General features: G+C 44.6%; 1 protein-coding gene across 1 annotated transcript; it reads left to right on the top strand.

The window, feature by feature from the left end:
• Nucleotides 1–5,494: 5,494 nt before the first annotated feature.
• Nucleotides 5,495–8,505, top strand: LOC112433981 (nuclear factor 7, brain-like). The gene is made up of 2 exons (XM_024801876.2): nucleotides 5,495–5,630; nucleotides 5,732–8,505. The coding sequence occupies exon 2, from the start codon at nucleotides 5,749–5,751 to the stop codon at nucleotides 7,132–7,134; it is 1,386 nt and encodes a 461-aa protein (XP_024657644.2). The 5' UTR covers nucleotides 5,495–5,630; nucleotides 5,732–5,748; the 3' UTR covers nucleotides 7,135–8,505.
• The last annotated feature ends 4,824 nt before the right edge of the window (nucleotides 8,506–13,329 follow it).

Here is a 13,329-nt window from a genome sequence, read left to right as displayed (position 1 = left end):
GATGAAGGCTCGTGTGCTGCTGTGAGAAGAGCTGCACCCTTTGAAATCTTATTTGGATGTTTCCACAGCAGACAGGCTGATGTAGCTTCAGTGGCTTAAAAGTGAAGATGTAAACACACAAACTTAAGTGAGAATTCGTGAAGTTTCTCTCTAACCCAACAGCGCACACTCCACTAGTGCAGTTGCATAAACACAACATGTAGATTATGTGCTCAGAGCACCCTGTATGAAATAGAGAGGTGAGGCGTTACTTGAGAGCTAAAACGAAGTGGTGCTAATCTGCTGTGATCAATGTTTTCTACAGTCACTGGTTGTGATATTCTAGTATGTAGTTTATTTATTATACAGTTGTGATAAGTTGAATTATTATTATTATTGAATAATTATTTTGGTATAACTGAGTATATTTTATTACAGAGATTAGATCATGGAAGCAGACCCAGTAAACAAACTCAGTATTATTGATTAAACAATACAGTCACAGTGTAATCTTGTGTAGATCAAAGTGGTTTACAAAGTCAAATGTGTGTACACAGCTCTACGAACACGAACAGTCTTCTGTGACAGGCTGGAAACTGAAAAATTTAAAATTTAAACCGCCTACTTTTAAATTCATGAATATTTAAAGCGATTGGTCTACAGATGTGACAGTTTTTGTTTTCCAAGTGTAAAAATGTTCAGGGGAGAGTTGATGCTTATCTCCAAAAGTCCACGGTGAAATAATGGCAGTGAGTCAGGATTTGGGCTCAGACTCTTCTCACTTAAATAAGTCTAGATCAAAAAGTAATCACCTGTCCTCTTATGATTCCCATAATTATTTTTAACATGCTACTGTGCATGAGTGGCGATGGTGAGGGGGGAAAAAAAGCAAGATGCACACATACTAGGATGGTGGTGTAGTGACTGCAAGCTTTACAAGGAAAACCCGACATTGCCATCCTGGGAATTTCACCCATATCTAGTTCAAAACTGCAATGATTACCAAGGAGGCACTCAGGTCCGTTATACTTCAGTTCAGAGCGTCTCACCTCTACACACTTTCACTAAGGTGCAGTCAAACCAGGCGTACGTGGATAACCACCGCACACAGAAGGTCCCATCACCAGGGTTCCCAGTCATGCCCACTTTGGGCTTTCAGCTTCTGAATAAGGAAAACATCCAAAACATGAAAAAAGTCACCCTCTGTAGTTACTGCAAAAACACTGGTTCTCTGCAGCTACAAGAGGACCTCCTGCCAGTGGTGTGACACAAAATTAAGAATTTTCACATTATTCAGAAACAAAATGTACAAAACACAAAATAAAATGCATCTCGAATTTAGAGCAAATGAATGATCTATTTAATCTATTAGTTAAACCGCAGTTGGCAAAAGAATAGATGTTCTGTACTTGAATTAAGGTAAAAAAAAAAAATACCACTGTTAAAAAATACTCTAGTAAAAGTTGTAGTACTGGTTCAACTTCTTTACTCAAGTAAAAGTACAAAAGTACAGCTCTGAAATGTACTCAAAAAGTAGCTCTTTAGAGGACGTTTCTATTTTTGTGCAAAGCTAACTGAACATTGTGCTTTATTGACATAATGATAAAATAAGGAACAGCTGTGGTCCACTCTTGGGCTCTGGCAACTTTCACTCATCCCTGTTCAAGGTGGCAAAGATCACAGGCTGTTAAGTGTTGCAGACTGAATTCATTTCCCCTGGCAATCGCTTACTGTCCTGGTCGTTGTGTCCTTGGGCAAGACACTTCACCTGCCGCCTACTGGTGTTGGCCAGAGGGGCCGATGGCGTCATATGGCAGCCTCGCCTCTGTCAGTCTGCCCCAGGGCAGCTGTGACTACAACTGTATGAATGTGAGAGTGAATGAATAGTGGTATTGTAAAGCGCTTTGGGTGCCTAGAAAAGCGCTATATAAATCCAATCCATTATTATTATTATTATTATGTATATCTGTTAGGGGGTGGTAAGTAGGATCCTCATGTATTATCTACAATTTGGTGTATAGTAGGGTGGACGCTGGATGACTATTTGTGTTACAGGCCTACACACTGCACTGTCTTGTTGTAGCCTTGTTGTTGCTTTTCAATCATTTATGGACTGGCATTGTTCCTTGTTTTATGGTCTTTTTTTTTTTTACTCTTAATTGTTTGTTATATTTTAATCATGCTTTTAAAAGGGGTTGATTTTCCTTTAGTGGAGGCACAGCCGCTTGTTGCGGTGGGCTACGCACTGTCACAGAGAGTAAAATGACTCATCCTACAGAAATTACTATCTCAGGTTTACTAGTGCTATCACACCAGTGAACATCCAGGGTTTGGACATTGAAACAGTGGAGTACAACAAATACCTGGATGTTCACCTCTATAACAAACTGGACTGGTCCACAAACACAAATGCATTCTGCAAAAAGGGTCTAAGCTGTCTCCACCTGCTACGGTGGCTGAGATCTTTCGGGGTGAACAGGACTCTCCGAAGGACATTTTACGACACTGTGGTGGTGTCTGCTATTTTCTATGCTATGGTCTGCTGGAGTGGTAGAATGGCAGAGAGGGACAGGCTTAGGGCATCGGGGGGGTTCCCCAGGAGCATCTTCCTTGGAGGGCTCAACCCGGGGTTGCAGTCATGGCCTATTAAGGGCTCTGTTGGCTCTTAGGTGACGGTCTCCTTGCGGCTGCGTGCAGCGGGGCTAGGGGAGGGTCTGTGCTGATGGACGTGGGTTACTGACCTGGTAGCCTGGCTGCCCCTGGGTGGGTTCGGGATGGGCATGAGGTTCTTGGGCACTCCGTCTCTGGGTTGGGGCCCTGGCTGGGTCTTGGGGGCTTGGGTACTGGTTGGTGTGCTGCCGGGGTTACAGGGAGGCTGTTACATCTTGCAGGAGCTTTCCTCTCTTCAGGAACTCACTCTGCAGGAGGGGGAGATACAGGAGAGGTGGAGGAAGATCTCAGCCTGGGCATCTATTGTCTTATGTAGTCTGGAAGATGAGTGGATGACGGGGTGGGTGCAGTTTTCTCTGTGGTGGGGTTGGGTGGACTGTCCCGGGCTCTGTGGGGCCAGGCGACGCTGCTGCACTGGGCCCCGGTCTGGATGGGCCTGGGCCCCCTTTCCCTGGCGGGTTGCAGAGTATGGGGGTGCCTACTGGGGTCAGCGGGGGAGCTGGCCCCAGGGAGGGGTCACCTGCCCCTCCCTTCCTTCCCTCCCCATCTCCCGCTGCCTCCCTCTTCCCACTCCACCACAACCACCCACACATGCAGGGCCTTGGAGTAGGGGTATGTCACCAGGGTGCAGGGGAGGCTACCCCCCCCCCCCCCCCCCCCCCCCCCCCCTCTGTCCCCTTCTGGCTGCCTCTGCCTCAATTTTATCTCACAACTTAGACATTCACATTACTCATACTCTCATAACACATACATATAGGATCTTGGGGGTGGGCACGATACACGGAGTCCAAAAGACCATCAGGGTGTACACCTCACCCCTCGCGTGGTTGCCCACCTCTCAATTTTAAATACACGTAGACATTGAGTGCTAGCAGGAGGGACTATGCGCTTACCTGCTGCTCTCTGGCAGGTAGCTCCATGCCCTCCTGGGTTTTAATTGCACCTTAAAACACACATGCATCAACACGACAATGAGCGGGCGGAGGGAGGTTTGGAGTCTTCTCTCACCCCCGTTCTCTGCGGCCTGTTGGAGCGGGGGGGGCTAGGAGGAGTTGGCCGTCCGACTGGGGTCTCGAATGTGGGGCCTCCCTGCTGCTGTGGAGTCGGGGCGGTCTGCTTCTCCCCACCGCAGGGAAAAGGGTAACACCACCTGGGTCTGGGTGCAGTTCCCCCCTCCAGGGGCAAGGGTACCTAGACCCGGTTCGTAGAGTACGCTTGGGGAGTGTGATTATGCGTACAGTGTCTCTATGTCTGTCCCCACGTTGGTTGAGTGTGGAGTAATTGCATATGAGAGCATGTGTCACAGGCTGGGTCTCTGACCGAGCGCTCTGAGTTCATTTTTGTATATTTCTCATTTTGATATGTGATTAGTTTTTGTGTCATTTCCTATCTAGCTTTAGTTTAAGCTGTTATTTATTATTGTTCCCTTGGTTTTCTATGTTTTGGGTTCTTGTATTATTCTTCACGTATTAGGTCTGTTAAGTTGTGTTGTCATGTCTAGTTTTAGTATTTCCTGTTTTATTCTGACAGTGTCATGTGTTCTTTGTTCATTGCATTTAGCTTTCCTCCTCCTGGTCCTGTCATTTAGGTTTATGTCAGTCAGCTGTTTCCCCCATGTGTCTCAACTTCCCCTGATCACCTCATGTATGTATTTAAGCCCTCTGTTTTCTGCATGTCATTGTCGGGTCGTCTGTTTACCTCACCTCAGTCATAGGTCTAGTCTTCGTCTGTATTTCCACGTTAGTCATAGTCTTAGCCTGTTTATGTCCACCTCAGTCATAGTTATAGTTTTTGGTCTTAGTACCTTTAGTGTTTTGTTTCTTAGTGTTTTGCCAGTTCATTTTGGTTTCCTGGTTTAACCCTGCCGTCATTTTAATAAAGCCTCACCTTTCTGTTAAGACCTTACTACTCCTTGTCCTCATCTGCTTTTGGGTCCTGTTTCCACACACATCGGCGCACCCCGCCGTGACAGCATGAGGGTGGGAATGGATGTTTTTATCTGTGTGTGCCTGTATGTCTGTGTCTATATGTCAGGTTGGGTATCAGACGCCACCTCTCTGGGGACATCTCAGGCCCTCCAAGGTTTGGAGGCCTATCTCCCCCCACCACCACTTCCCTGCCAGTGGCAGACACCCTCAGACATCGTGCATTGGTGGTTCTTTGTGTCCAGGGGTGGGCGTCCAGGTACACACCGGCTCACTCCTTGGTGGCTGCTTATCGGGGCCTGGAGCCTGGGGCTCAGTCATTCTGGCAGAGCTGTTTGCCGGCGGAGCTCACGGGCGCGTCACTGCAACCCCCCCTGGCTTCTGCTCCGCGGCTGCTGAGTGAGCCCTCATCTGGGACTCTCCTCAGCTCTTTCTGGGACAGTGGCGCGGCTGCCCCTCTGTTGGTCTTCCTTGGTCTCTTGTGTTCTGGGGGCCTCTGGATGCCTGGAGCCTTGATCTCCTCCATACCTGCTTCATGCCCTGGAGGAACCCAAATGGGCATCTCTGGAAGGAGCTGTGGACTGACAGTCTGATCCAACCTGATGAGGTTCTGCAAATATGAATGGTAGAAATGGTGGAAAAATACGTGTCAAAAAATCTGTAGAGTATATAGTTCAACACAGTTGTTGCTACAAAGTGAAAGTTGAGTTGACTGAAACAGCTGTTTTTAAAAGTTAAAGAGCTTTGTGAAAGTTTAATGTTAAAAAAAAAACTGTTTTAAAGCTGAAGGCAGGCTGATGTCTGAATTTTACAGTAGCCTGAAATATGAATGAAGCAACATTAGTCAAAGGAAAGAAGCTCCACCTCTTACGTCATTCAAATGCGACAAACCAGGAAACAGGATGTTCTTCCTCCTCAGTAAAGAGAGACGCACAGACGATCAGACTGAGCTCAGACCAAACTAGCAGCTTCCTCTGAGTGAGTCCAGCTACAGGAGAGAAAAGTGGAAAACTCCAACACTGCTGCTTCAAGCTGCTGACGCTCCACACACTGAATGTGAGTTTGAGCAAAAACACGACTCAAAGGAAGTTTCAGTGAAGGTGGTAGAGGAGGGAGGGGAGCCAGGACTGACTGTACTTCCTGTCTGCTGTTTTCAGCTTCACTCACAGACTCAATGGCTTCCAGATCAGAGGAGGATCTCTGCTGTCCGGTCTGTCAGGAGGTCTTCAGAGATCCTGTTCTTCTGTCATGTAGCCACAGCTTCTGTAAAGACTGTCTGAAGAGATGGTGGAGAGAGAGACCAACACACGAGTGTCCAGTTTGTAAGGAAATATCAGTTTATGAACCACCTTTAAACCGAGCTTTAAAGAACCTGTGTGAGTCGTTCTTACAGGAGAGAGATCAGAGAGCTTCAGAGGCTCTCTGCAGTCTGCACTCTGAGAAACTCAAACTCTTCTGTCTGGACCATCAGCAGCCAGTGTGTGTCGTCTGCAGAGACTCAGAAAAACACACCAATCACAGAGTCAGACCCATCGATGAAGCTGCACAACAACACAAGAAGGAACTTCAGGAAACTCTGGAGCCCTTAAAGAAGAAGTTAAAGGTTTGTGAAGAAGTTCAAGTGAAGTTTGATCAAACAGCAGAACACATTAAGGTCCAGGCCCGACACACAGAGAGGCAGATTAAGGAGCAGTTTAAGAAGCTTCAGCAGTTTCTAGCAGAGGAAGAGGAGGCCAGGCTGGCTGCACTGAGGGAGGAAGAGGAGCAGAAGAGTGGGATGATGAAGGAGAAGATGGAGGCTCTGAGCAGAGAGATAGCAGCTCTTTCAGACACAGTCAGAGCCACAGAGGAGGAGCTGAGAGCTGAAGACGTCTCATTCCTGCACAACTACAAGGCTGCAGTGGAAAGAGTCCAGCGCTGCCCCCTGCTGGATGATCCACAGCTGCCCTCAGGAGCTCTGATAGACCAGGCCAAACACCTGGGCAACCTGACCTTCAACATCTGGAACAACATGAAGGACATGGTCTCCTACACTCCTCTCATTCTGGACCCAAACACTGCAAATCCAAAACTCATCCTGTCTGAAGATCTGACCAGTGTGAGAGGAGGAGGAGAGAGGCAGCAGCTTCCTGATAATCCAGAGAGGTTTGAGAGTTATTGCTCTGTCCTGGGCTCTGAGGGCTTTAACTCAGGGACTCACAGCTGGGATGTTGAGGTTGGAGACTGTAAAGGATGGGGACTGGGTGTGTCAGCAGAGTCTGTGCAAAGGAAGCAGCACATATGGGCTGGATTATGGGAAATGGGGCTTGGTTCAGGTAAATATTCAGCATGGTCACCATCATCGTTTACTGATCTCTCAGTAGAGAAGAAGCTCCAGAGGATCAGAGTGAATCTGGACTGGAACAGAGGAAAGCTGTCGTTCTCTGATCCTGATACTAACACACACATACACACCTTCACACACACTTTCACTCACAGGATGTTTCCATTTATTGAAACTGGTGGTAAAGTGAAGGTGTTGCCGTTGAAGGTGTCAGTGTCAGTGCAGCAGATGAGTTGAGGATGATGATGTTTCTAATGTTGTTTCCTGTCAGTGAGTTGAAGCTGTTAAACTGCAGCTGTCCTCCTGCTGCCTCGTTGTTCCAAAGCTCTTTGTTTCTCTTTTAGTTCTCACTGTTTCTTTCTGTTTCTGCTGTCCACCTTTTCACATACCATGGTAAGAAAAAAAAGTGAAAGTAAGTGAAACAACTTTAAACATAAACTGAAAGGAAGCTGAACTGAAATTAAGAAAAAAAACCTAACCAGTGCCATAGTTATTCAATGACAGTGATTAAGTATACATCAAAGTACAGAAACTTGACTTTTCAACTCTCACATTACCTTAAATGTCATGCATCCATCCAAGTTTCACTTACTGTTTTTTCCATATTATTTCCAGCTCTGCCATCTTATTTTAGAAATCCTCTATCTTTGCATGATGTACAGTTTAAAATAATCAGTTTGTCTTGTATGGGGCCCTGGTGCCAAGGAAAGGTGGGCAGGAGAAGTGATAACGAACAATGAAAAGAGAAATGTGGTGCACTAAGACTCAACACACCATTACACTAGTCTCTTCAAAGTGTGATGCCAGATGTTTGACATGTTAAAACTAAAATGTTGAGAAGATGTGCATCTTACTTCACCACTTTTTCTCACCCTATTGTTTCATGTGTGTCATTTAAATAAGAACAGATGTGAAAATTATCTCATCATCACATTTCTTTCCATTGTGTTTTATTAGGTGCTTTATAAATAAAGTTGGATTGGATATTGAATCTGTAATGACCAACATGAATACCACTGTAAAAAGGCAGCTATTGATCAACCCATGTTAGTGTCATTCAAGTATCTAGGGTGGAACATGCAGCTCTCCTCTAGATAAATCTGGCACGCCACCTGAGTTTTAATCCTCAGAACCCCGTGCGCAGTAAACTGATAGTAAATTCTATCAGTGTATGTGTTGTACCTTACATCATACGAATTTCCTCCTTCAGGCTCCTTTCACTGATTTGAATTGCCTCACAGTTTACAGAGAGGAACACGTGTGAACATGTCAGACCTGACACTCGCTCCTTCCTCAGTTCTGCTGTTAATCTGCTGTTGAGCTGTTAGTTTGCTTCTCTTGCCAGAATTTTGATTCTTTGTGAATAAATTATTGTTGACTGTAGAAGATCACCCTGGGATTGAAGCTTCAGAAGCAGTCATTTGCCCCACTCAATCAATAGCCTATAAAATTAATTACTTTTTATTTTCTCATATTTTCCTGAAAAATAGTGATACGATCACTCATTTTGTCCTCCTTGTTTAGGATTTCTATGAACAAAATAAAATCCTCTCCTTGGATTACTTATCCCAGTGTACCTGAAGTAAATAATAATAACTCACGATAATACTGAAGGCTGCTATACAATAACGAACATTATATGCATTTCTGTGTAAATAAACCATGATTTAATCACACATGCTATGAACATCACCAGAGGTGATTTTAGGTGAACGTGGTGGAAGCCAAAATTCTAAAATCATTCACTGAAGGATTTTCATGCATGTGGACCAGCTTCAAATAAATAACCAACAGACACTGAAAAGCAATGAAAACAAACATCTTGATGCATTCTCAATCATCCAGGTAAGTAAATCTCCAAAAGTTGATTCGGTTCATCTGGACATAGCATAACGTAGCGTTTTGTGGGAGAAAAGTTTCGTCACTCATCCAAGTGACTTCTTCAGTCTCAGCTGACTGCAGGTTTCCCCAAATCTTATAAACAGTTTTATAAACTGTAAACCACAAAACGCTACGTCCAGATGAACAGAATCAACTTTTGGACAATGAAAACAAAAGCTTTTAATTCTCACAGTTCAATTAGTCTGACCGTAGTACTTAGTTTGAACATGCTATCGACCAGTGTTGTTATTGGCAAAAGAGCTGTTTTAAATACAGTGTGGCAAAAAAGTATTTAGTCAGCCACCGATTGTGCAAGTTCCCCCACCTAAAATGATGACAGAGGTCAGTAATTTGCACCAGAGGTACACTTCAACTGTGAGAGACAGAATGTGAAAAAAAAAAAAAAATCCATGAATCCACATGGTAGGATTTGTAAAGAATTTATTCGTAAATCAGGGTGGAAAATAAGTATTTGGTCAATAACAAAAATACAACTCAATACTTTGTAACATAACCTTTGTTGGCAATAACAGAGGTCAAACGTTTACTATAGGTCTTTACCAGGTTTGCACACACAGTAGCTGGCATTTTGGCCCATTCCTCCATGCAGATCTTCTCGAGAGCAGTGATGGTTTGGGGCTGTCGCTGAGCAATACGGACTTTCAACTTTCACAGTAGGTATGGTGTTCTTGGGATGCAACTCAGTATTCTTCTTCCTCCAAACACGACGAGTTGAGTTTATACCAAAAAGTTCTACTTTGGTTTCATCTGACCACATGACATTCTCCCAATCCTCTGCTGTATCATCCATGTGCTCTCTGGCAAACTTCAGACAGGCCTGGACATGCACTGGCTTCAGCAGCGGAACACGTCTGGCACTGCGGGATTTGATTCCCTGCCGTTGTAGTGTGTTACTGATGGTGACCTTTATTACTTTGGTCCCAGCTCTCTGCAGGTCATTCACCAGGTCCCCCCGTGTGGTTCTGGGATCTTTGCTCACCGTTCTCATGATCATTTTGACCCCACGGGATGAGATCTTGCGTGGAGCCCCAGATCGAGGGAGATTATCAGTGGTCTTGTATGTCTTCCATTTTCTGATGATTGCTCCCACAGTTGATTTTTTTCAAACCAAGCTGCTTGCCTATTGTAGATTCACTCTTCCCAGTCTGGTGCAGGTCTACAATACTTTTCCTGGTGTCCTTCGAAAGCTCTTTGGTCTTGGCCATGGCGGAGTTTGGAGTCTGACTGTTTGAGGCTGTGGACAGGTGTCTTTTATACAGATGATGAGTTCAAACAGGTGCCATTCATACAGGTAACGAGTGGGGGACAGAAAAGCTTCTTACAGAAGACGTTACAGGTCTGTGAGAGCCAGAGATTTTCCTTGTTTGAGGTGACCAAATACTTATTTTCCACCCTGATTTACGAATAAATTCTTTACAAATCCTACCATGTGAATTCATGGATTTTTTTTTCACATTCTGTCTCTCACAGTTGAAGTGTACCTCTGGTGCAAATTACTGACCTCTGTCATCATTTTAAGTGGGGGAACTTGCACAATCGGTGGCTGACTAAATACTTTTTTGCCCCACTGTATTTGTTTCACACTTACATATTAAAACACATTCAAAACGTAATCAAACAATACATATACAGAGAAGCTGCTACAGAAAGTTTAAAAAGACACATTTATAAACATCTTTGTGTCCAAGTAAAACCTCATGGCAGTATATAAAAGAGGATTCGTCTAGAGCAGGGGTGGGCAATCTCAGTCCACAAGGGCCGGTGTCCCTGCAGGTTTTAGATCTCACCTTGGGTCAACACACCTGAATCACATGATTAGTTCGTTACCAGGCCTCTGGAGAACTTCAGGACCTGTTGAGGAGCTAATTTAGCCATTTCAATCAGCTGTGTTGGTTCGAGGACATATCTAAAACCTGCAGGGACACCGGCCCTCATGGACTGAGATTGCCCACCCCTGGTCTAGAGTGAGGTCTGAGGTCTGTGCGCTCCTGTAGAGTTATATGAGGAACATTATATTTTATTCCATGAATTCCTTGTAATGCTGTGAGTTTCTAGTGAACTAGATTTTTTCCTGTTTCCAGTATTTTCAGTTAACTGAGTCATCTCTACCCACATTACCTGCAGCTGGTCTCTTCCACCTGCTACTAGGTCACCTTCAGCATTGCTTCACTCTTTAAACTTGCTTTTCTAACTTATTGCAATATTTATTGCCTCTGGTATGCTCCCCAAATTAGCAGCGAAGGACACCTCTGTTATACAATAGAAAAGCTGCAGCTTGAAGCTGAGAGAACCCAAAAGCAAACTAACAGTTAAGTGGCTGATGGCTGATACCATCTGAGTCTGCAGACATCTGAGACATTTCAATCTACTACTTTTCAGTTCAGTAGGAGATTAGATTAACTTTTTGTTATACATTTTCTGTATAACATAAAACAAAGTGTGAATGATTTGGACCTCACACATCCACGCTTAAACCAGCGTTCCTCCCTTTCCAGGATGTGTACATTATCATCATTGAAAGAGTGTCCACTGGCCTGTAGGTCTAAAAAGACCACAGAGTTCTGGCCTGACGAGTTAGCTCTTCTGTGTTGTGCCATGAGCACATCCGACAATTCGCATATCAATGATCAAGAAACTGACCTTACAGCCTATTATTTGCCAGTGATACTAGTTTCAGTCATTATGCAAATGTACTCTTTATAAGGTTGGGGAAACCTCGTCACTTGGATGAGTGATTAAAAAGTTTCTCCCACTGAAAACACTACGTCCAGATGAACAGAATCAAATTTTGGGGATTTCCTTACTTGGATGATTGAGCAGAGCATCAAGACATTTATTTAGAGTGTTCTGTGTGACTCTTCTCTTTGCCACTGCAGGATCTTTATATTTGGTAAAATTTGGTTATTTTGCTACAATTAAGACAATTGAAAAACAAGCAGGTACATAATAATACACACAATCAGGGCAGAACTGGTAATCTGGAATACTAGGCGTTTAGATAACATCTTATTTCATAGTGTAATTTTGGCTTGTTTTATCCAAAGCACATTCTCTGTTGATTCACTCACTAATTATAGTCACAGCATTCACTCACTGTGTCTTTTGGGATTTTCTAGTTTAGCATAGCTTATAGCCGACTTGCTAACAGCATGCTTTTCACCTGTCTCTTTCTCTGCACTTTCCTGCTCTTTTATTTCAGATGTTTAGTTACTCCTTGGCCTCCTTTAGTGTAATAAATGTAGTAATAAATGTTTTTTGTTTTTTTTTTCTTCTTTGGCTCTCGGAGGAGGCGGACGCACTTTTTCTCCTCTCCCTTATCTTCCCTGCTTATGTCCTTGTCTTGTCTCATGTTTTTTTTTGTATTCTCCCAGGAACACTCTCTCACAGTCTGTTCTCTAAAACCTAAAAGAGGAATTATGGATTGGATCAACTGGTCCCTAAATGCAATTGACACCCCTTTCTCAACGAGAAGTTTGGGCTTGGGTGAGCCTGAGTGCTGAAGATATCTACCTATTCGGAACCATGGTAACAGGGTTCTGGCGGATCGGAGCTGGCTTGGTCCTGACTTATCGAAGAATTAAGAAGAGCGGAACCGGCTGTTCAAACCCCCACAAGGCTGCCCGCTGGGATTGAAACGATGGGAAGAGGCGTGAGTTTGTCAAAATGGGCTCATTGAGTCAGCACGGATAAGATCTTGGAGAGGCTACGGCTCCTGTGAATACTCAGAATAAGATCTCTGACTGCAGACTGGATACATCTCGGAAGGGCTAGCCCGGAATAACATCTCTGGGTGCAAAATTGGATGACATCTCGGGGAGGCACACTGCCGTGAGTTCTCAGAATTTGGCTCCTTGAGCACAAGAAATGACAACATCAAAGAACGAAAGTATGGCGAAGCTCGCGGATCTCCAACGGGAGATTGAGAGACCAGTGTTGGACGGTAGAACTGCTTTGAAATTCATATGAGCTGTTCACACTAAAGTAAAAAAATAACATCACTTATGCGGATACCCCTTTGGCGCCAACTGTGGGCTCAAGGCCGGAGCTGAACAAAACACCCTGATAACGACTGTGTTTAGTCTGTTCCTTCCCATTCCATGCAAGGCCACCTGGGTTGGCTGGAAGACTGTTTACTTAGCCTAGCAGGGCGAAGGACACTGTCTCAGCTGAACTATGGACACGCAAACACATACATATACTGATACTGATAAGCACTCACCGACGCATCACCCTCCCTACCCCGGATCCAACGCCACCTCCAACGCTTACCTCCCCCATGATGTGGACATCGGGTCAGCTGGAGGCGCAGTCGAAGATTGCAGCGGTCCCAGATCAGATGTACACACTGGAACTCTTTCCCATGTTGCTTGTCTGTGTTTATTGTGCTATGGTGTGTTGATATCTGTGCATTCCTGTATTATCCTTCTGTGTTACACGTTTCGATGTTTTTTTCCTCGCTACCTAGCCTGACTTGTCTCCCCAATGTGATGTTTGTGTGTTGTATGTACGGTCGGCAAGGTCTGTCATCTC

The sequence above is a fragment of the Maylandia zebra genome, linkage group LG3 (genome assembly GCF_041146795.1).
Source record: "Maylandia zebra isolate NMK-2024a linkage group LG3, Mzebra_GT3a, whole genome shotgun sequence".
Classification (NCBI taxonomy): domain Eukaryota; kingdom Metazoa; phylum Chordata; class Actinopteri; order Cichliformes; family Cichlidae; genus Maylandia; species Maylandia zebra.
The sequence above is the reverse complement of the archived record's forward strand: the minus strand, read 5'-3'. Positions and strand labels throughout refer to the sequence as shown.